The sequence below is a fragment of the Solanum pennellii genome, chromosome 6, assembly GCF_001406875.1.
Source record: "Solanum pennellii chromosome 6, SPENNV200".
Taxonomy (NCBI): domain Eukaryota; kingdom Viridiplantae; phylum Streptophyta; class Magnoliopsida; order Solanales; family Solanaceae; genus Solanum; species Solanum pennellii.
Genome location: NC_028642.1, coordinates 50,433,254 through 50,456,336, shown reverse-complemented (window position 1 = coordinate 50,456,336; position 23,083 = coordinate 50,433,254). Strand labels below are relative to the sequence as shown.

General features: G+C 29.3%; 4 protein-coding genes across 4 annotated transcripts; all 4 read left to right on the top strand.

Annotated features, from left to right (window-relative positions):
* The first annotated feature begins 5,931 nt into the window (after positions 1-5,931).
* Positions 5,932-7,488, top strand: LOC107021748 (myricetin O-methyltransferase-like). The gene is made up of 2 exons (XM_015222455.2): positions 5,932-6,761; positions 6,921-7,488. The coding sequence occupies exons 1-2, from the start codon at positions 6,003-6,005 to the stop codon at positions 7,224-7,226; spliced, it is 1,065 nt and encodes a 354-aa protein (XP_015077941.1). The 5' UTR covers positions 5,932-6,002; the 3' UTR covers positions 7,227-7,488.
* A 3,977-nt stretch (positions 7,489-11,465) lies between these two features.
* On the top strand, positions 11,466-13,661 carry LOC107021470 (trans-resveratrol di-O-methyltransferase-like). The gene is made up of 2 exons (XM_015222142.2): positions 11,466-12,293; positions 13,124-13,661. Exons 1-2 carry the CDS (start codon positions 11,523-11,525, stop codon positions 13,424-13,426), a joined length of 1,074 nt encoding a protein of 357 aa, XP_015077628.1. The 5' UTR covers positions 11,466-11,522; the 3' UTR covers positions 13,427-13,661.
* Positions 13,662-15,128: 1,467 nt separating this feature from the next.
* LOC107021469 (probable glycosyltransferase At3g07620) lies at positions 15,129-19,550 on the top strand. The gene is made up of 4 exons (XM_015222141.2): positions 15,129-16,022; positions 16,112-16,242; positions 17,876-18,224; positions 18,590-19,550. The coding sequence occupies exons 1-4, from the start codon at positions 15,453-15,455 to the stop codon at positions 19,256-19,258; spliced, it is 1,719 nt and encodes a 572-aa protein (XP_015077627.1). The 5' UTR covers positions 15,129-15,452; the 3' UTR covers positions 19,259-19,550.
* A 487-nt stretch (positions 19,551-20,037) lies between these two features.
* LOC107022909 (protein TAP1-like) lies at positions 20,038-21,873 on the top strand. The gene is made up of 2 exons (XM_015223482.2): positions 20,038-20,341; positions 21,666-21,873. The coding sequence occupies exons 1-2, from the start codon at positions 20,089-20,091 to the stop codon at positions 21,722-21,724; spliced, it is 312 nt and encodes a 103-aa protein (XP_015078968.1). The 5' UTR covers positions 20,038-20,088; the 3' UTR covers positions 21,725-21,873.
* Positions 21,874-23,083: the final 1,210 nt, after the last annotated feature.

Genomic DNA, 23,083 nt, shown 5'->3' with positions numbered 1-23,083 from the left:
GCTATTAAGAGTTTACTATGAAATAGCATAAACCATAACCTACCTCCACCGAAGAATTGCGATCAAACAAGCTATCTTCCCAAAACCTTTGCTTTCCTTGCGTTCTCTCTTCTTGATCGATCGTTCTTCCCTTTCTCTCTCTGTTCTTTTTATTTTTCTTACTCAAAACCCTTTTTCTTTTACCCTAATTGTCATATAGTTAAGTATAAAAGATGATAAAAATAACCCACTAATTATTTCCAGGTTATCTCCTTTAACCCTCAAGTAATTGAATTATTAATATTAATCCACTATCTTTATAATTATAAGCATGAATAGTCCAAAACGCCCCTTTAAAAACTTTAACAGAAATCCGACCCGGTCTGGGTTACGCAACCTGTGACGGTCCGTCCTGCAGGTCCGTCACAAAGTTCAGAGAGTTAATTCTGTGGAAAGATTTGTGACGGTCCGTCGTGCCTGCGACGGTCCGTCCTGCCATTCCGTCACGAAGTTCAGAGAGTCGATTTCAGTACCCAAATTTCAGAATTCTAAGTGTTTTGGAACGAGACCCCCTCGACGGTCCGTCGTGCCCATGACGGTCCGTCGTGGGATCCGTCGATCCTGACAGTTTTTCCCAGAATAACTCAAATGCTCAAAACGACTAAACAGGTCGTTACAACTATTAACTAAATAGGATTAACATACGAAACCAACATTTTACCCGTGATATATGCCACCCATGAGCGCCTTATTTGTTGGTATAATTTAAAGTCTTAAACCTAATTTATAGCAGTGAATATAGAGAAGTTCGATAAACAAATTAGTTTTTCCTTTTTTACACAGGATTTTTTCCCCTTTTCATACTTATTTTTATGCCATGTATACATTTATTAATGAAGTTTAATTACAAAACTTTCACTGCACATAGAAACGTGACAACCATAATTATTATTGTATTCGCTTAATTTAATAGAATTAACACACTAAATCAACAGTTTACCATGATATATATCCAACCCAAGAGCCCTTTATTTGTTGCTTAACTAAATGCACAATAATTAAATTTCGTTAATGTATACTTGGCATAAAAAAAAACACTATTTTGTGATATAAAAAAGTTAATGATAAATTAAATTAAGAAATTTTATTGATACAAAAGTTTAAATTAAGTGATTTTTTTAAAATAAAAATATAAGTTAAGTGATTTTAAAGATACAGAATAAAATTTAATGACTTTACTGGATAAATTTTTAAATAAGTGACATTTTAAGATATTAACTCGTGTGTAATGTCAAAGTAACAGTTATTAACAGTTTTAGGGACAAATCTATGTATTGACTTTAGTTTGTCTAATCAAGAAATCAAATCAATTAAATTGACTTTTTTTAAAGGGAAACTCTAAACTAAAGCAAATCAAGTTTTGATTTTAGGGACAATCAATGTATTGACTTTAATTTGTCCAATAAAAAAAATCAATTAAATTGATTAAAACCATAGTAAATCAAGCTATGATTTTTATTGATTCTTTTAAATTATTAGACAAATAAAAATGAACAATGAAGTTAAATTTGGAGTGAGCAATAAAAATACCTCCAAGTTATAATGTGAAAGTAACAGTTGTTAACAATTTTAGGGACAATCTATGTATTGACTAAATTTGTCCACGTGAAAATAGACTCAATCTTTCACTATAATGCTGTAGTATAGTATTCCCTTCTTCCACTTTTATAATGCATTAAAAATAGATATTTATAGTAAGAAATTAAAAGATGATTAGTTATTTTTGTAGTTCATAATCTAATTAATTATTATATTTATTTTTCAAATCACTAAATTTATTACAGTATTCAAATGGTAATACAACAATTAATACAGATATAAAACTATATTACCATAATCTATTTATTATTTCTATATACCAAAATTAATATAGTATACAATAAATTCAAATATTACCATAATCTATTTATTATAATGAGATACCTTATAAAGTATCACTCTGTATTATTTTACTTTGATTCCTATAGAAAAATTGATGTATTATTTTACTTGACCATTTAAATAAATAGTGCGAGACTTATTACATCTTTTTCATTCTTCATATTATCCTTAGTAATACTTTATAAAAATATAATCTTTGTGTCTACAATTGTTTGTCAGGCTAAAGTTATGCACTCCCTTTAAGGAAAATTTAATATAAGGTGTAATTTGACAAATATAATTCTACTATACCAAGAATATCATGAGTCTACATAAATTTTAAATTGAACAAAATAGAGTAATTATTAAGGACAAAATTGGAAAAAAATGACTAATTATTTCTTGATTGTTTTGTTGATAATTAATCTTTGACATCTATTTTTAGCGTATCTGTTAAACAATTGTGGACGAAAGAAGTATTACTTTATAGGCGAATGAAAACAACAGAATAAAGTCAAAGAGATAATTTCTTTCATGCTTTTGTCAATTAGATTTTCTCGAATTTAAACAACTTATCTCCAAAGTGATAGTGTTATTTTCTATACAATTTAAGATTGTAGATGCATTCTCACTTCTCTTTACCATATTGTTGAATTGTGTTAGTTGTTCACTCCTTTAATTTATTTTCAGGTAATAAAGAAGTTTAAACCTAAAAAAACCTACTCTAATTGAGAGATTTCAGAATTCAAAAGTTATATCTCTATTTTGGCATTTCTAAAAAGCTCAATATATATACTATTAAGCAAAATATATCTAACATACTATGAAATATGTTAACACTGATAATTATTATAATCATATTGCATATTTCCACATTTTTCTTTATAACTATTTTATTTTTACTATATGTCCACGCAAGACACACGTATATACTACATGTTATAAGCACGAAAACCTTAACAAAATATAATTCATTTTCTTACTTCTTGAAAATAAAGATGGCATTGAAAATAATGATGTTAAGTTTTTTTAGTTTCTAACACGTAGGACTTCAATTAACTAAATAATTTAAAAAAACTAAACATAATGATTAGTGAATAAGAATCAATTTTGTCATTCAACTTTGCTTTAGATAGCAAATACCTCCACTAACTTTAAATGGTTGACATTTTCCCTTATCTTATTCTATAAAATATCTATTTTTCGTTTGTCATTATTAATATTATTTACTTTTTTTACATATTGATGAACTTCAAACTAAGTACTCATTCATATATAGAATAATTTACCTATCTATTTCCTTTTGGTATAATTAAAGTTAGCTTAAATTTAAAATTAGTGAGATTTAACGGTTGACATCAAACACCACGTGAAAAATAAGAAAACATTAGAATATTTATTGTTATAAGTTCTAATTTAACTCCATTGTAAGTAAAGTTTTTTTAATTTTCTAAGTAAAAATCAGCAACCATTGTTTATAATGTTATTTTAAAACGAAAAAAGATTAAAAAAATTACCCATGTATGATATGAGTTAGAACAATTCTTTTCTTTTAACTAGAATGTGTTTTATTCTATATTGTAGGGTTGGTACTTGCTATTAATGGGTATGCAACTTAACCTAATTCGAGTTAGTACTCCCTCCGTTCATTTTAAATTTTTAGTTGTTATAGTTTCTATTTTTAGAGTCTAACTAGAAAAACTTTAACCAACATTTTGAGATGTATTTTTTTTATCATATTGATATTTAAAAAATTGCAATTTATAGTACTTCTCATATAGTATTTGAATATCTAAACTTTTTGTTTAAAATAGCAAATTAATGTAATCTAATTTAACTTAGAAAATTAGTCAAATTAACTTAGGAAAAACGCAACATGACAAATAAAAGTGGACGGAGGGAGTAACACCTAAATCAGTAGCATTAAATAATGGCGGAATGACCAGGAAAACCCTTGCACTTGACTCAATTTGTCACCTGGACCCTTCTACTCACGATTTTGCCAATTGAACACTTAAAGTAATTAAAACACAATATTGCAACTCCCTCTGATCATGTGGGTCTCCAAATCGCGCTGATGTGGATAACACCTCATTTTTTACATCAGAAATATATTGCCACATCATTTTTTTAATACGAATAATATTTTTTAAGAAGAAATCTCAAACTAATCTCCAAAATCATTTCTTACCAATTTTTTCTTTTCTTCCCATATTGTTCATCTATTTTGCTACTATCATTCATTTTTTTTCTAAGTGAATTTTTTATGTTGAAGAAGAATTAGAGATAAGGATGTTACATTTTTCATTATAAATTTTTCTATTTTAATGGTGGTGAAAACTAAAGTGACTAAAATGGAGGATGAGAGAAAGAAGAGAATGAAATTAAAAAAATGGGTTATATAGAAAATTCTTCAAAAATGCTCTCAATAAAATTGCCTTACATTTAGAAAGAATCTCAAACATATGTTTTTCAAAACCATCTAAAATCTGTATTTATTTCACAATTTAGAACCTCTTTTTTTTTCCTTCTTTTATCCAAATCTAAATAAATATTTTTCCCCAATCATTATAGAACTCTCAAATGATAGGTAGCATATGAGAAGAGAAAAAGAATGAATTGTGTGTAAAAGTATTGGAAGAGATTGGAGATGTGTGTGTGGTGATGGTAATGGTTGGGTGAAATTATGAGGAGGAAGAAGAATAAAGTTCAACATTTGGGAATGTTTTTTTTTCCTTTTAATTGTTATATTTTTCTTTTAGTTGGTTTTTAAAAAAAATTAAATAATTGTCTTCACTTGCTTTTCAAACGTGTGCAATCACTCTCTTGATCTGAGTCAGTAAAAAAGTACCACGTAAGCTTAGTCAATGATCAAAGGGGTTTAAAATAGCATGTTTTAATATCTTTAGGTGTTCCGTTAGTAAAGTCGTGAGTAGAAGGGTTTGGATGAGAAATGGAGCCAAGTACAAGGGTCTTTCAGGTCATTTCGCCTTAAATAATCCCTAAACTCCAAGCAACAGGGCATCTCAACCCTAATCTCTATTTTACTCTTTAAATATAGAGTTTTGTATTTTTTCAGACAACTACATTCAACTCAAATCTCTATTTTACTCTCTAAAAATGAAAATTTTCTTTCTATTCAATATTATATTGTTATTTCTATTTCATTCTTATTTTTTTATTTCATAATGTAAATTCTTGTTTCTTTTTTTATAAGTAATTACTTTATATAATTTTCATGTGATATAATTTTTTTTATTTTTAAAAAAAATTTATTTAATATAAAATTATATTTTATTATAAATTTCTAAATAACATAAATTAATGAAAATAGTATATAATAGACAAATTTAAATATAAGTGAAATACAATTACACAAAGATTGCATAAACACTCAACTTTCAAAACTATTGGTTGCTTTCATAAATGTCGTTATGGATAGCTCATTTACTCTCCAAATATAGAAAATAGAGAGTAAAATAGAGGTGGATTGGAGATAGGGGTGACAATTTCAGCTCATGTAAGTGAAATGAAACCGTTTTGCCCATATTAAATTAAATAAATCACTCGTATTTTCTTTCCTTTTTTAAATGGGTTAATATGGTCTTCAACCTATTTAAACTCATACAAATATGAATAAAATAGGTTAACATGAGAATCCATATTCAGCCCATATAAGTGAGAATTGAAACAGAATCGGTTGGTGGAAAGTGGTGACCACGGGGTGGGGTGAGGGCTGTTGAATTTTTTTTAAAAAAAAAAGTAGATTTTTTTGTTTTTGGAAAATAAAAAAAAATAGGAATAGGTTGGTGGAAGGTGGGGGGGGGTGAGAGGGGGGAAGTGGGTAGGTTGGTGGAAGGTCGAGGGGGTTGCCTGTAGAGAGGGGTAATTTTTTTTTTGAAAAACAAATTTATTTAAATGGGATAGAACCATATTTACCTATATATTATATTTAGATGAATCGTAATTCAAATTATTTTTTCTCAATTCATATTTAATTCATCCAAATTTTATTCGGTCCAACTATTTGTCACCCCCGCTCTCTATAAAAAGTAGGTAGTAATTCATATTTCATAACAACGTTGTATTTCTTATTTGACACCATGGCCAATAAGAACAACATGTATGCTAATGAGCTAATAGAAGCTGAAGCTCAGTCTTGGGATTACATTTTGACCTATTTGCGTCCTCCATGTGTAAGATGCGCAATTCAATTAGGAATTCCTGATATCCTTCACAAAAATGCCGATCCAATTATGTCACTCTCTGACCTCATTGCTGCTTTGCCAAATTTAAATCCTTCAAAAACTACATTTATCCCCATTTTAATGCGAGTTTTAGTTGATTTGGGGCTTTTCAACTACCACCATCAACAAGGAGACGGCTATTCACTCACCAGCGTTGGCCGTCTCTTTGTGGAAAATGACCCCTCTAACAAGAGGTCAATTTTCACTTTCTTAACACAGTTCGAAATAGTTGATTCCATGAGCGATTGGTTACGAAACGATCTCCCCACTGCCTTTGAAACAGCACACGGGAAATCCATTTGGGATTATTGCGCTGGAGAGTCAGAATATAGTGGTGTTTTTAATGATGCAATGGCTAGTGATTCGAAATTGATCTCCAATTTGTTGATTTCTGATTGCTGTAGCGGTGTTTTTGAGGGATTAACTTCGTTGGTGGACGTTGGAGGTGGAACCGGCACCGTAGCAATGGCTATTGCCGGAGCTTTTCCGAGCTTGAAATGTGCTGTGCTTGATCTCCCTCATGCTATAGGTGATCGAAAGGGAACTCAAAATTTGGAGTTTGTTGCCGGGAATATGTTTGATAAAATTCCTCATGCTAACGCAATCTTACTCAAGGTATGTGTAATAGGAGTTTGGAATACTAAAATAATAATTCACGTCAAATTTAGAAATGTTTTGAATACTTTATAATAAACAAAATCACAAAACTATCTCTACAAAATATTTTCTAGCTAATTACAAACTGATTAGTCGTTATTTTTTATGATAAAATAGTGGATTTTGCACGACTGGAATGATGAAGATTGTGTGAAGATACTGAAGAAATGCAAAGAATCGATTCCGAGTAAGGAAAAGGGAGGAAAATTGATCATCATAGACATAGTAATGGAGGACAATTGTAGCAATAATGAGCGGCTTGTTCAATCACAACATTTGATGGACTTATTAGTGAGGATTATTTATGCTTCCAAAGAGAGAAGTAACAAAGAATGGGAAAAACTCTTCCTAGATGCTGGTTTTAGTGGATACAAAATAATAACCTCTCTTGGTTTAAGGTCTCTAATGGAAGTTTATCCTTAAACAATACATGTTTATCCTATGTCACACATATATAAATGTGTTTAATTAGGATAACATGATTTACTGGCAAAATTTGACAAGCACTTAGCTCCTTCTGAAGAATGTCAACCTTACCCTTTTTCAAAAATTCTGAATAATATATTTACTGCTTATAATAAAGATTTGTTATTCTGAAATAGCTTCAGAAAGAACGATCACTTCTTGTAATTGTGTTTTCACTTCTCGATTTACGTAATAAATAAAAAACATCGTTCTCCTTTATTAGAATGTATGCGTTCACTGTATGTTACTGGACTAGATCCCTCAACTCAGCAAGAACAATGTAAAAAATACAAGCAGTTTACGTGAAAATCCTTTATTCAAGGACCACGTGCAATAGAAGCCCATAAATATTATTTTCATGAATATTGCACTTGATAGATTTACTATAGGCATGGGCACTCGTATTTAGTACATTTTTCTTTTCTACTATAGTAGAAGAGTGGGTAGCATTAGTTTTTTGTTGTTGGAGTTATTGTTTTAAATTTTGGAGACTCTTGTGTCAATTTGCTTTATTTTTCAATAAAACAAACAAGCATTTTTAGTAATCAATTTATTACTAAGCTTCCTAATTTATGTGATTAATTTTTTGTCCCAATTGGAATGTATTAATTTATTTGCATAACGTATATGCGTGCACGGGCAATCGTTCTTTAGCATTATAATAAGCACCAAAATCTTAACAAAATATAATTCATTTTTTTTTTACTCTTGAAAATAATTATTTAACTTTTTTTAATTTCTAACATGTAGGACTTCAATTAACTAAATAAATTCTGAAATCACTTTTTTATACTTTCTGTTCAATTTGTCATGTTGCGTTTTACAAAAGTCAATTTGACTAATTTTCAAAGTTAAATTAGATTATATTAATTTGATATTTTAAAGAAAAAACTTAGATATTCAAAAATTATATAAAAAGTACTATAAATTTTCATATTAATATGATAGAAAAATACATCTTAAAATATTAGCTAAAATTTTTATAGTTTAACTCTAAAAATAAAAATTATGACAAGACGAAGGAAATATAAACTATATGTAATGATTAATGGATAAGAATCATTTTTGCCTTTCAACTTTGCTTTAAAAAGCGGGATAATGTACAAGTATCCTCTCAACCTATGCCCAAAATTTCAAATAATGTTTTAATGATTTAGTAAGATGATCAACTAATATGAGACTACTATTTTTAGAATAATACTCAATTAATATGGGACAAAAGGAGTGTCATAGAACTTGAAAGTTTAGCCAAATTTTTATATGATTTTAAAAAGATTTTAAGTTGTTAGTACATTTTATGTATTTTTAAAAATAATAGACATTACTTCTTTTATTTCAATTTATGTGGCATATATAGAATTTCAAAAATTAATTATTTTTAATATGTCTTTTAAATATTTAACGTAATTTTTAGATCATATGTGTTACTTCTCCTGTCCTAATTTATGTAGCACTGATAAGTTCTTTTTAGAGTCAAGTGATTTTTATATGTATTTATACTTTTTATATTGTTAATTATTGTGATTTATAAATTGATATCAAAAAAATTTCAAAAGTCAATTAATTTTTTTATATAATTTTTAAATATTTAAATTGTTGATTATTATGATTTATAATGTTACTCATATTTATACAATTTTTAGATGTATAAAAAACTAAAAAAAAAAGACATAAATTTTTCCATATTTGGTAAACAAATAAAGTAATTAGCATTTAAAAAAAATGATTTTGCCATAAAAAATAAAATAAAAGAAGTTATGAGGTATAAATAAAGAAAAAGAAATAAGTAGGATCTAGTAGGCAAATTTTTTTGCGGCTGAAAAGTAAAATATGAAAGGGCTTTTATGTCCCAAATTTTAGAAGTACAGCTACGAAAGAAGTGAAGTACAATATCATGCATTAGAAAAGTATTAAAAGCTGGATCAAATTACCCTTAACCTTTTCTAAATATGGTAAAAAACAGACATTGAAAGTTGAAAATTAGAAATTTACAATTACCCTTAACCTTTTCTAAATATGGTAAAAACAGACATTGAAAGTTGAAAATTAGAAATTTACCTATTTATCTCCTTTCAATATAATTCAAGTTAGTTTGAATTTAAAATTAGTGGGGCTTTATTGTGGACATCGAATATCAGAGGAAAAATAAGAAAATATTAGAATATTTGTTATTATAAATAATTGTAATTTAACTCCATTTTAAGTACAGCTTTTTAATTTTTTAAGTAAAAATCAAAAACTGTGGTTTATGATGTTATTTTAAAATGAAAAAAGGTCCAAAAATATCCAAGTGTTATATTATTTAGAATTATTCTTTTCTTTTAACTAAAATGTGTTTTATATGATTTTTCCTTAATTTTTTACCTTTCAAAATTGATGATTATTAATTTAGATCACTTAGAGTTTCAACTATAGAAAAATGACTGAAAATATCCTTGACAACCAAAAAAACAAAATAAAAAGATTTGCAACAAGACATAAATTTAGTTACACAAATTATGCCTCGAGACATTGGTTTAGTGACACAATTTATGTCTAAAGTATAAGTTCAGTGACACAAATTATGTATCTCACGGAAGAATTAAGCCCAAGACATAAGTTATACTTCAAAATATATGAATATCCCAAATTATGTCTGAATGCAAAAGAAATTAAGTCCCGAAGGCACATATTATTATTGAGTTCGAAGTCAAAAGCATAAAAAAAAATTATCAAAAAATTTGAAAGGCACATCAATTATTTCTTTTTAATCAAAAGGGTAAAATATTTCTTGACGAAGCTTATGCTTTGGGGCATAACTTGAGCCACTGGATTTATGTCTGGTAAGAGAATAAGTTATTTCGTGATTAGCTAATTTATAATTGTTATCTTATCCTAAATGTGAGATAAAAATAACACTACAATCCAATTAAATATGAAATAAACTCATCTTGAAATCGAGTCATACTCGATTTAATTATTTCTCATCCCTCATACGAAACGAACCTTCGAAGCATAACTTATGACACTACTCTACAAGTCTATACATTGTGTGTGTGTGAAAGATGTTTTTGAGTGACTTGATATAGATATTGTAAGTATAAAATCACAACAACAGTAACAAATCTAGAAAGTCCCAACTTTCACTTCATAGCTTTATGTATAGCTTACGCTACATAGCCTTAGAGGTAAATAGGTAAATTGATGATATTGTATTAATCATCAATTTTGAAAGGTAATAAATTAAGGAAAAATGGGTAAGTAACTCAATCTAATCCTAGTTAGTACCACCTAAATCAGTAGCATTAAAGAATCCCTTAACTTCAAGCCATCGGGCGTTCTCAACTAATTTCAATTTATTTTATGGTTCTCTAAAAGTAGAAACCATGACAAACAATACCGGACGGAGGGAGTATATTTTTATTTCTATTTCATTCTTATATCTGTAAATTCTTTCTTTCTTTCTTTTCCGAATAATTACTTTATATAGTTTTCATGTGATATAAAATTTTATTTTCTCAAAATTTTATTTAATATAAAATTATACTTTATTCTAAATTTCTACATAACATAAATTGCAAGAAAATATTATACGTTATGTAAATTGATAGACAAATTCAAATATAGGTGAAATACAATTACATAAGCATTGCATGAACACTCAACTTTTAAAATTATTATTTTGCTTCCATAGATGTTCTATTAATGCATTATGAAATTCAAAATGAATATTTTTATCCTTATGTCCAGCTAAAAATTGTTCAAATAAGATATCTTCATCTACGATCATGCCCTTTTTTTTTCGAATAGTGTTAAAATTTGAAAACGACCTACCGGATTACTAAATTATTATTGTGATTAATTAACTATTATGTTATATATTGTATTTTTAAATTAAATTTTCAACTTATCATGTTAATTTTGTGCATTTTTTATAGTGAAAAATTAATAATAAAATAAAATTATATTATTGACAAAAATTAGAAAAAATTAAAATACTTTAATTCGGGATGAAAGTAATACATATTAAAAAAATATAATTTAAAATATTATATTACATTTAAAAAGAACTATGAATATTAGATGTAAAATAATATGTTAATTAAAAAATAATAATAATAATAATAATATATTGAAAATAAATGAAGAATAAAGAGTGAAATAAAAGATAAAATGAAAAGTAAAATATAGATGAATTGGATATCACGCTATATAAAAGTGGGTAGTAATTCATAGATCTTTCATTAGTTAACTCTGTATTTCTTGTTTGACACAATGGCCAATAACAACAATATTTGTGCTTATGAGCTAATAGAAGCTGAAGCTCAAAGTTGGGATTATATTTTGAGTTATTTGCGTCCTTCATGTATAAAATGTGCAATTCAATTGGGAATTCCAGATATCCTTCACAAAAATGCCCATCCAATCATGTCTCTTTCTGATCTTATTGCCGCTTTGCCAAATTTGAATCCTTCAAAAACTACCTTTATCCCCATTTTAATGCGAGTTTTAGTTGATTTCGGCCTTTTCAACTATCACCACCAACAAGGAGACGGCTATTCGCTCACTAGTGTTGGCCGTCTCCTCGTTGAAAATCACCTCTCTGGTAGTAACAGGTCATTTTTCCTTTTCGCCCAACATCCCGTTGTGCTAAACACAGCTGCTTCCGTCGGCGATTGGTTAAAGGACGATCTCCGAACCGCCTTTGAAACGGCGCATGGAAAATCCCATTGGGATTATTGCGGTGAAGATGCGGAGTTTAATGGTGTTTTCAATGATGCTATGGCTGGCGATTCGAGATTCATCTCTAATTTGTTGATTTCTGATTGCTGTGCCGGTGTATTTGAAGGCTTGACGTCATTGGTGGACATCGGAGGTGGCACCGGTGCCGTGGCGATGGCTATTGCCGGAGCTTTTCCGAGCTTGAAATGTATTGTGCTTGATCTCCCTCATGTTATTGCTGATCGAAAGGGATCTGGAAATTTGGAGTTTGTTGCTGGGAGTATGTTTGATAAAATTCCTAATGCCAACGCAATCTTACTCAAGGTACATATTGTTTCGAATTTTGTCGAAAATTGACTTGTTAGAAAAGTTTTCGGTGAAAATTTCTCACTTTTAAGTAGTGTGTTACTGTATCAATTTTGTTACGTTATAACAATTGAATATATATCATGAAAATTACATAGTCTTAATGAGGGGCAGACCCACGTTGGGTCCCTGGGGTTTATCCGAATTCTTTCGGTAAGAAAATTAAATAATATATATGAGGTAAATTTTCTGTATTTCGTAGGTATATATTTTTGGCATAATATATAAATATGTTCTTTAACTTGGCTTCAGATCACATTTATATCCTTCAACTTTGGATGTGCACAAGTAGGCACTTCAACTTGTATAAAGTTGAACAAATAGACACACATGTCCTATATGTCATTTTTTGTCATATATAGTGTCCTACGTGTATTTTGTCATGTAGGACTCATGTGTTTATTTATATAAAAGTTGGATAGCTAAAGTGTCTGTTTGTGCACTATGAAAGTTGGAAGTCAAAGTTAAAATTTAAAGCCAAGTTTAGGGTCCAATATATGTATTATGCCTACATTTTTTGAATCCCTTTAATAACAAAATAAAAACTAATGGTGTAGTGGTAAGACTCCTTAAAATTGAGTTTCACATCCACTTTCGTTTTAATTTGTCGTCATAGAGGCTAAGTTTAATGAATTTATTGTTATAAGTGGGTAAAGTTTTGCCACATAAGGCAACTAATACGGTGAGTAAAGTAAAGTTCAGTTAGTTACTTTAATATATGATAAAGAATTTCATATGTTACTATTACAAGGGAAATATTCCTAATGTTTTACTGTTGTTTTTAATAGTGGATTTTGCACAATTGGAATGATGAAGATTGTGTGAAGTTACTGAAGAAATGTAAAGAGTCAATTTCGAGTAAAGAAAATGGAGGGAAGGTGATAATCATTGACATGATAATGGAAGATAATTGTAACAATAAGCAACTTGTTCAATCACAACACTTGATGGACTTAATAATGAGGATTACTTGTGCTTCAAAAGAGAGAACTGAAAAAGAATGGGAAAAACTCTTTTTGGAGGCTGGTTTTAATGGGTATAAAATAATAACCTCTCTTGGAATAAGGTCTTTAATTGAAATTTATCCTTAAAAAAAGATATTTATATTCATCACTAGAAGAGTTGAAATTGGCTACGGACTTTATTGTTAGTCTTTCTTATTTCGCTCGATATTCTATCGTTAAATAGAATTAGCGATAGATTTTTCTCACATTCATACGAGAGAATCGAGGTTAATTTATATGTAATAATAATATTAGTACAGCACTATGCTTTTCCTATGTCACTTAATAAAAATGTTGTAGCAATATATAGTTTCTTCCATTATTATTTTATCAAATTTTTTATAAGCAATTAAAAAATATTTTAAATTATCAATTATCATGATCTATAGTATTTTTATGTAATTTTTAATTGTATAAAAATAAAATAAATAGATTAAAACGAAAAAATAAAATATATGTGTAGTTATCAGACAGGCATGTCAGGTATCCTCCGCTTATATATTAATGCTGGATACAATATACCTTGTACTAATGTATCGTGAGCTAAAAGTAGTAAATTGTATGTCATATTTTCTCCAATACTCTATCAGACAATACCTATTAGTTAAAAGAGTAGAGTTAAAATACACCTAAGCTAATATGTTTTAGAAGTTTTTTATTTTCTAAGATTTAGTATTTAGTTAAATAATAACACGTAATTAAAATTTAAAAAATATTTCAAAAATTTAATATGTAGTTGAACAAAATTTAAGGGAAAAAAGGGCTATTGCTCACCCGTAATGTGACCTTATCACTGTGAGTGTATGGGGTGTGCATTATTCGAGTTAAATTAAATAATTAAATAAAATAAAATTGAATTTTTATTTGGATTGATTTTTTATTTTTTGAATTGGTTTTAGATTAGTAAATTATTTTGTTTGTTTATTTGTTTTGATTTCGGTTTTAAAAAATGAAAGTATATTTAGGGATGGGGGGGGGGGGAATTATCGACACCGGATGTTTATATCAAACTAATTTAATACATTATTATGTGATTTAATGAAGTAATTTAACCACTTTTGTTTCTTTTTGGTTATTGTCTTTCACGATGATTACGTTTATATTTTATGCTTGAACATCTACAATATGTGTATTTATAAGTATTGTGTTTTAAGTTTTTCTTATAATTTATATTAGAAAGTATATTTAAATGACTTAATATTATTACTTTGATTATGTTATTAATTATTTCATATAATCGAATAATCAAAACGAAAAAAATCAAAGAGGAAAATCAAACCAGATTTATTTCAAATATGATTGGATTACATTTTTACAAAATCAAAAACCAAAAAAAATTAAATTACAAAAGCAGATAAATTACAATTAAAAAAATATAATTATAACAACTAATTTCATACAAAATACTTGCGCACATTATACTCACTCACATTATTTAATTTAATCATGATTAACTATTGAATGCATAGATGAAAGCTAAGTATTTCATGTATTAATTAAGAGTGAAATTTATATATTATTTTCAATTAGATATCAATAGTGCAAGAATCAATTATATATGCATTAATTATTTCACATTTTACCCTACATAAATTACTTAAAAGATCAGGCAAAATTTTAATTTGTCAACCAAACATTAGTAATTTAAAACACTTCTCCATTTAATAATAAACTTTGGTGAATATAGAAGAACAAATAATTGATTTTACTCACTACTATTATACGAGTTTAGCTAATATTTTTAAATACAAAGTTATATTTTGTTGGATTTAGAACAATACTTTTTTTTAATGGTTAATTTTGCTACTATCATTTTTCTTTTCTTTTCATCATGCTTTAATTATATTAATTAATGATATATTCGTTGACGTACATTGTCGGCATCAAAATTCAAATGGCTAATTTCTCTGTACAGTAACTTAAATCTCCATAGCTGAGCTGAAGCTCCTATTCTTCTCTGTAGTAATTATTTGTTCTTTGACATTTTGTGCTTCAGTAGGGGTTACCGTTTTAGTGGTTTTCATGTTTACTTCTCAATTTTTCGGTACTATTTTGTTTGTTTATTCTGAATAGAGGTGACGAAAACTCCCTGCAAGCTACTGGGTTTTGTTAGATGGGGATTGAACTTCAATTCCAAAGGTTATGCTGTGTTCATAGCGTCAAAAAATTGTTATCAATTTTTGGAATTGTTATAGCTGTTGTTGCGGTAATTACGCAATTAGTGGCCCTTCCATATGAGAATTACATATCTCTTCTATCAAATGCGGATGGAGTTGGGTTCGAAGCTGAAACTGATTTGGCCACTGATGAAAATAGGAGTAATGTGGAAGTTGATTTAGTGTTAGGGTTTCAGAAATTGGGCAACAGTAGTTATGTAGAAAAGAGATTGAATGCTAATTCAACTATAGGGTTTTATTTGAATGTAAGTACATATTCAAGTCTAGGGAGAATGAGGAATGAATCGGGTCAGATTTTGCAGCTTAAGCTACCTGCAGCTCGTCCAAATGGTTGGGAGAATGTGATTGCAGATACCGGTAATAAGTCGGTATCGTTATCGGAAAATGAGGCAACGAGTTCCAATTCTAATATGTTACGAGCTGGTATCAACAGTAAGAGTAGAAGACCAGCATCAATCTCCTACATGAACTCTTTAGTGCAGCAGAATTCTAGTATTAGTTTAGTGGTATGAGTTTTAGATGTCAATTCTAACTTGAGTTGAGATTAATTACCAATTCATTTTTGTTATCTAATTGCTTGAGTTTTTTGTTGTAGAGATCACAATGGCGTTCTGCACGTGAAGGGGAACTCCGATATGCAAAGGTTCAGATTGAAAATGCTCCGATAATAAGTAACATCCCTGAATTTCATTCATCTGTCTTTCGAAATTATTCCAAGTTTAGGAGGTAATTGGATTTGTTTTTGATTCTTGGAATTTAACACTTATATCAATGTGTTCATATTTTAATGTAGGGAAAAGAGTCTGATATACCCTTCAACTTTGTCATTTAGAGCTCATATACCCCTTGTTATGAAAGTGGCTCATATATATCCCTACTTGTAAACAAATGGCTCACATATACCCTTTTCCTCTAACAGAAATAATGAAAAAAATAATTTTAATCTAAATTTTTATTATTTTTTTCTAAAAAATATAATCCCATATGAGTAAATTTAATCCTCGTCAAATATATTTTTTTTGACTTTTTTTTGTTTCAATGACTAATTTATAATTATTATTTTGATAATCAAATTTATTTATGTTTCACTAATATTTTTGTAAAACTTATTGTACATGACCAAATTTTTTCTTCAAATACGAAATTAAATTACAATACACACAAAAAAAAGTAGTTTAAATTTTTTTTCTTTAAACTAAGGAATGAAAGAAAAAAATAAAATAAGAATAAGAAACTCAAATAATTATAATAAAAGAAGTCAAAAAATAATTTATGTGTGAAAAAAATTAAATATACCTTGAACTTTGATAGAAGAATTATATATATCCCTAAGTAATTTTTTTAAAAAAATTACAAGTAATAAATATAAATTTAAAACTAATTTTTTAACTTCCGTTAAATGAAGGGTATATGTGAGCCATATTTTAACGGCAGGGGTATATGTGAGCCATATTTTAATGGCAGGGGTATATGTGAGCCGTTTGTATAAAGTTAAGGGCATATATGAGCCACTTTCATAACAAGGGGTATATCAGCTCTAAATGACAAAGTTGAGGGGTATATCAAACCCTTTTCCCTTTAATGTATTGTGAGATGCTTTATTAGAGTTGATGTAATTGCAACTCATGTGGTCATTACCAAAATCTAGAGTCTTCCTGCTGCAATATAGCTATTACATTTTTCGTCTTACATGTTGTTTTTATTACCTTCTGCTTAGGTAATCGTATTATTTGTTCTTGGTACGGTTCTTTTCTCCATTATTTTCAGCATGGTTTCTTCTTTGCTACTGTCATTCCTTTTCATATTGTTTTTTTATGTATATGCATTATTTAGGCCAAAGGCGCATGAGAAACAGTCCCTCTACCTTGGCAAGGTAGGGTAAGGCTGCATACACATACCCTCCCAAGACCTCACTTGAGGGACTATAATGATTACTGGGTCAGAGATAGGAAAAGCTTGAGAAAAGTTTATCAACTGGGAAAATTGATTCCTCCATGCCAAAATATCTGATTTTTTCCCCAGATGTATACTGTTAAGACGAGCAATTTCTTGAATATTAAAGCCTAAGTAAATAGTATCTCTATTTTCAAGTACAACTATATACTAGTCCTCTGAGCTGACTAATTGTTACATTCTTTTCTGCTTAGTTTTGTTTCAAGTGATCCACCTCTTGGTGTTTGAGGTGGTATCTGGTGCTCAATGATTAGAGTTTTTGCATTTGATGGTATGAGATTGTGAGACACTATAGAAAATTGAAAGACAGTTTCAATTTGTACTCTCATAGTCATTGAGTCAAATATTCAACCTTATTTTGGGGAAAAGTATGTTCTAGATGTTGAATTGTTCGATCCTTTTGCAGGAGCTATGAGCTGATGGAACGTGTCCTTAAAGTTTATGTTTATAAAGAAGGGCAAAAACCAATATTCCATCAGCCGTATATGCGAGGTATTTACGCTTCTGAGGGGTGGTTCCTGAAACTGATCGAGAAAAACAAACAGTTTCTTGTGAAAGATCCTAAAAGGGCTCACTTATTCTATTTGCCTTTTAGTTCTCTGAAGCTACGAGAAGCTCTATCAAAACAAAATTTTACTCATCAGAAAGATTTGGAAAATCATCTGAGCAATTACATTGGAAGAATTTCTAGAAAATATCATTTCTGGAATAGAAGCAGAGGAGCTGATCATTTTTTTGTTGCTTGTCATGACTGGGTATGCTTTTTCTTGAACTCTATTCCATTGCGAATGTTGCGTTCCATAGTTCTTTGGCAGTCTAATTGTGTCAATCTACTCATTCTCCCCAGAAACCGTTTTTGACAACTTAAGGGAAGCAAAAGAATGAAGTAGTTTTTTTCCTTTTCAATAATAAGTTTATAGTCAAAGCATATAGTAGTGTTTTTTATTCTTCCATTTCTCTGGGAAAAGGAGAGTCTGGAAGAATTATCGGATGTTTTCTGAATCTGCAACTTGGATAGCGTTCTTTTTTACAAATCTGGAGTACTATCACCTTCAACACTTTATGTTGCTGTGAGGTGTCCATCTATCATTCTTTTACTAAAAGTAAAAGTACGTTATAGGCACTCCGACTCACGAGGAAGAACATGGAAACCTGTGTTAGAGTCCTCTGCAATTCAAATATAGCTGGAGGCTTCAAGATAGGGAAGGATGTCTCTCTGCCAGTAACCTATGTTCGTTCAGCTGAAGACCCGCTCAAAGATTTCGGAGGAAATCCTCCTTCAGCAAGACCTGTGCTTGCCTTTTTTGCTGGAGGTATTCATGGTTATCTCCGTCCTATATTATTGCAACATTGGAGTGAGAAAGAACCTGATATGAAGATTTTTGGGCCTATGCCTCGTGATCCTGAGGGTAAAGCAAAATATAGGGAACTTATGAAAAGCAGCAAATATTGCATCTGTGCAAGGGGTTATGAAGTCCATACCCCAAGAGTTGTGGAGTCCATACACTCTGAGTGTGTACCTGTGATCATATCAGATAATTATGTGCCTCCTTTCTTTGAAGTTTTCGACTGGGAATCATTTTCTGTCTTTGTTTTGGAGAAAGATGTTACAGACTTGAGAAACATTCTCCTTTCAATTCCTGAGGAGAAGTACATGAAGATGCAGCGTAGGCTGAAGATTGTTCAACAGTATTTCCTTTGGCACAAAAGTCCTGTAAGGTACGACTTGTTTCACATGATCCTTCACTCAATTTGGTATAACAGAGTATTTCAGGTAAAATCTAAATAAGGATGTCAAAGGACTTTGGGATTTTGAATATGGAGGGACATAGGAGATATGATCCCGCAGATATCCCAGATGATTTGAACAATCATATGCAGTTCCAGATATGATCAAACTCTGGTTTATGCAAGAAGAATGTTCCTGCTTGGTAACTTCTTAAGCTTAACTAGTGAATTGCTATCATTTGCGAGCTGAAATAGGCACTAAGTGCTGATGCCGTACACTTGTATAATTCTCTTGTATACCTGTATAATACTCGCTCTTATAATTTACCTATCATTGCCATTTGATCTTTTCACTCTCTCCTTCTCCATGTAAAAGTGGAATTTATGAATTATGACCCAAGATGTATTACAATGTACTTAGGGGTGCGGCCCTTCCCCGGACCCCTAACCCACACTTATGAATTATGTTAGTTTTTCCTTTAATGAATCTTTCTATTTTTGTTAAAACCAAATAATAGGAGTAACCCTTAAATTTAATTCACCAAAAATTTTACACTATTAACAAATCCTCTAATTGGGACACTAAAATAAAATCATGCTACTGTAGCTGATCAGATGTTTTAGCTATTAATGAAGTGTGATTTTCAAAGTCACCATGAATGTTACATGATCAAACCATTGGTAACAATTAGGAAGTAAAAGTAGGTATAGCACAACATAATTGTATTTTGCACCTACCCCAACTCATGTTGAGCGAATGAACTAACCAAAACTAAAAACTTCACATTTTTAGAGAGAAAAAAACACTATATATATGTATTGCCTAAAGTATAGCTAAAGCATTGCAATATTACTAATTATAACATTTTTAGATAATAATAATATATAGACATGGCAATGAAATGGCTGACCCTAGTGCTAACATTGATGGTCATATTTGAAGGGAATTTGATTATGGCTAATCTTATGGAGGTGAAATGTATAAAACGTTGCATGAAAGATTGCAAAAAAGTTGGCATTCCCTCTGTTTCCTGCCTCAAATTCTGTCCACTTCACTGCGTTCCACCACCACCTGTGCTTTCATCTGAACTCCGCCATTGCGATGCTCGATGCATTCTTGATCGTTGTCTTGACTACAAGAATGGTATGCATATCGATCTTCTCTTACAAAACGTTTTATTAAAATCAGGAGAATCGAAAACAATTTCTCTATCTACATCACTATGTGAACGTAAGACTAACACTTTGATGTTGAATGCACACACATATTATATTATATATGGTCTAAGAAAGAATGTATAGGTGTATCTACTTAGATATGCCTTGATTTTCTACAATATAAGAGTAATTTCAAGGATTATCGCATTATATATCTACTACTTATATATAAGTGGCAATAAGCACACAGCTGAAGGTCAACATGTCTGCTTCAGCTGTGTGCTTATTTACATACCCAGCTATATTTGGCCTACTGGATGGCCTTCATATTTCACAACATCAATTTTTTTTTTCTGTTTTAATTTCCGCTTTTTTTTTCGTAAATTAATTACTCCCTCCGTTCACTTTTATTTGTTACGTTACGCTTTTCGAAAGTTAATTTGACTAATTTTTAAAGTTAAATTCGATAACATTAATTTGATATTTTAACCAAAAAATTTAGATACTCAAAACTATATTGCAATTTTTTGCATATCAATATGATAAAAAAATATATTGTAAAATGTAGTCAAAATTTTTATGATTTGACTTTAAAATACAATTAATAGTGGACAGAGGGAGTATTATTTTCGATAATTAAAGACCTCTACATCTACTAATTGATTTACGAGATTTTCACCTTGAAAATTTGTGTTTTAATTAGTAGAGGTCTTTGATTAATTTCAGCTTATTTATTGATTTGAGGCTTTTGACATTTCATATACGTAAATATATTTCTTATTCATATTTTAGTTATTCCATCTTAACAACACAAGAGACAACCAATATGTCTGCTTCACATGTGTGGTTCTACGCGATAATTAACAACATATTGACTCTTGAAATTCTATTTGTGTCATATATATTGGGACAAGGAAAATAACATATATTATTTAAAATTACATAAGATACTATAAATTATAATAATTAATAACTTGAAGTATTTAAAATTATATTATAATTTAATTAACTCTCTAAATTTTATGTGTCACATAAAATGAAACAAAAAAAAAAGATATTAGGCCCGTGCTAGCACGGGCGCATGTGTCTAGTAATGTTATACATGTCTAAGAAGGGACTCCCACTAATTAGATACTTGCATGTCTATAATATTTGTATAATTTAATTGGTAACAACAAAATAGTGAGGTATATATGCATTATCGTGCCTGTGACTACAAGATATTTTGTTTGCATGATAGAGCGATAAAAATGAGTTTAAGTAATATACGTTGTCAGTATAAACAATTTATTTTGTATTTATTTTTGTAGAAGATGAGAAATTGGAAGGTTGTGCATCCAAATGCAAGAACAATAAAGATTACTGCTAAGTGTGTTTTACATCGCAGGAGATTAATTAGTACTTCAATAATGACGACTATACTTCAAGTCTTTTGTTTCTGTTAAGTTCTCTTATAGTATAATTTTAATACATAATTATAAGGTGGAAAAGTACTTAATAAAATAATTAGTTTTTTTTTTATCATTGTTTTGCACACATTTGTGATCGAATTTTAAAATTTGAGTTTCAAAAACTCTTCGATGGGAATTTTAGTAGATATCCAATCTAAATCTTTTTTAAACCGTTTTCAAATTTAGCTATGAATTTTCTTTTTCAAGATATTTTTAAATTTATTTTATTTATGTATCACACTTGAAGTGATTCATATTTACGGTAAATTAAACTTTAAAATAATTCAATCAAACACGCATTTAGTTATCAATATCTAGTTTCTTGTTAGAATGATAAATTTCTAATTACATCGAAGTGAAGAAGACCACGAAAAAAAATAGAGGAAATCTTAAAAATAGCTAAGTCAAGAAATTTAATAAGGTTCCTCAGTTGATGTTTATTTATACAATTCATATAAATATACGAATAAGAATGAAACACAAATACAATTTACTGAGTACAAAATGTATACAAAGTACAAATACATAGACAACACTAATTAATTAGCGAAATTTCACTGATACAAATACAATTCCCTAAAATCATATAGAAATTTTTACACAACACTAATGAAACAACAATTTATAGCTAATGTATGGATGGGGTTATAAATTGGTACAAACATATTAAAAATAAATAAACGATAGAAAATGAAAATTTAATTTTTTACAAATACCTCTAATTGTTCAACAACATACTTCGTTTTAAAATCAACATCACTCGTATCTCGACCTTTTGAATTCTGAAATTGCGGGGAGTACAATTTGAAGGGAAAACGCAAATTTTAAAAATTTAAATTATATGTCGATGAGTATAATCAGACAAAAAATCAAAGAATAAAAGAGATGAGAGAAAATTGATTTGACTTATGAAATGAAAGGAGAAAATGTGGGAGAGATGAGATGTATTCTTTATTTTGATACAAATGATATACATGGAACCTAATTAAAATGACTATATTCATTACACAAGGGAAAAGGGATGGATTTATCTTCGAATTTTAATAAATGGTACGTGTATGCCTTCCGTTATACTTTTCGTACACATATATTCTTACCGTCCGATTATAGGTACAAATATAACCCTCTCACTAATGGCCCCCTAATTTTTTACATGTGTCATAATCCTATTAAACTACCCGTTTGACCCCTTTTTTTTCACCCATAACCCAACTATCTGCCTCATAACACATAACCCACCCAATGCACACCCTAATCCAAACACCCAAATTGATATA

Bases quoted from the DNA above. Each gene is read 5' to 3' on its own strand.
- LOC107022909 (XM_015223482.2), top strand. From the start codon at position 20,089: ATGGCAATGAAATGGCTGACCCTAGTGCTAACATTGATGGTCATATTT. The intron at 20,342-21,665 runs GTATGCATATCG...TTATTTTTGTAG, and splicing joins TTGTCTTGACTACAAGAATG to AAGATGAGAAATTGGAAGGT.
- LOC107021748 (XM_015222455.2), top strand. From the start codon at position 6,003: ATGGCCAATAAGAACAACATGTATGCTAATGAGCTAATAGAAGCTGAA. The intron at 6,762-6,920 runs GTATGTGTAATA...ATGATAAAATAG, and splicing joins CTAACGCAATCTTACTCAAG to TGGATTTTGCACGACTGGAA.
- LOC107021470 (XM_015222142.2), top strand. From the start codon at position 11,523: ATGGCCAATAACAACAATATTTGTGCTTATGAGCTAATAGAAGCTGAA. The intron at 12,294-13,123 runs GTACATATTGTT...TGTTTTTAATAG, and splicing joins CCAACGCAATCTTACTCAAG to TGGATTTTGCACAATTGGAA.
- LOC107021469 (XM_015222141.2), top strand. From the start codon at position 15,453: ATGGGGATTGAACTTCAATTCCAAAGGTTATGCTGTGTTCATAGCGTC. The intron at 16,243-17,875 runs GTAATTGGATTT...ATCCTTTTGCAG, and splicing joins AATTATTCCAAGTTTAGGAG to GAGCTATGAGCTGATGGAAC. The intron at 18,225-18,589 runs GTATGCTTTTTC...AGTACGTTATAG, and splicing joins TTGTTGCTTGTCATGACTGG to GCACTCCGACTCACGAGGAA.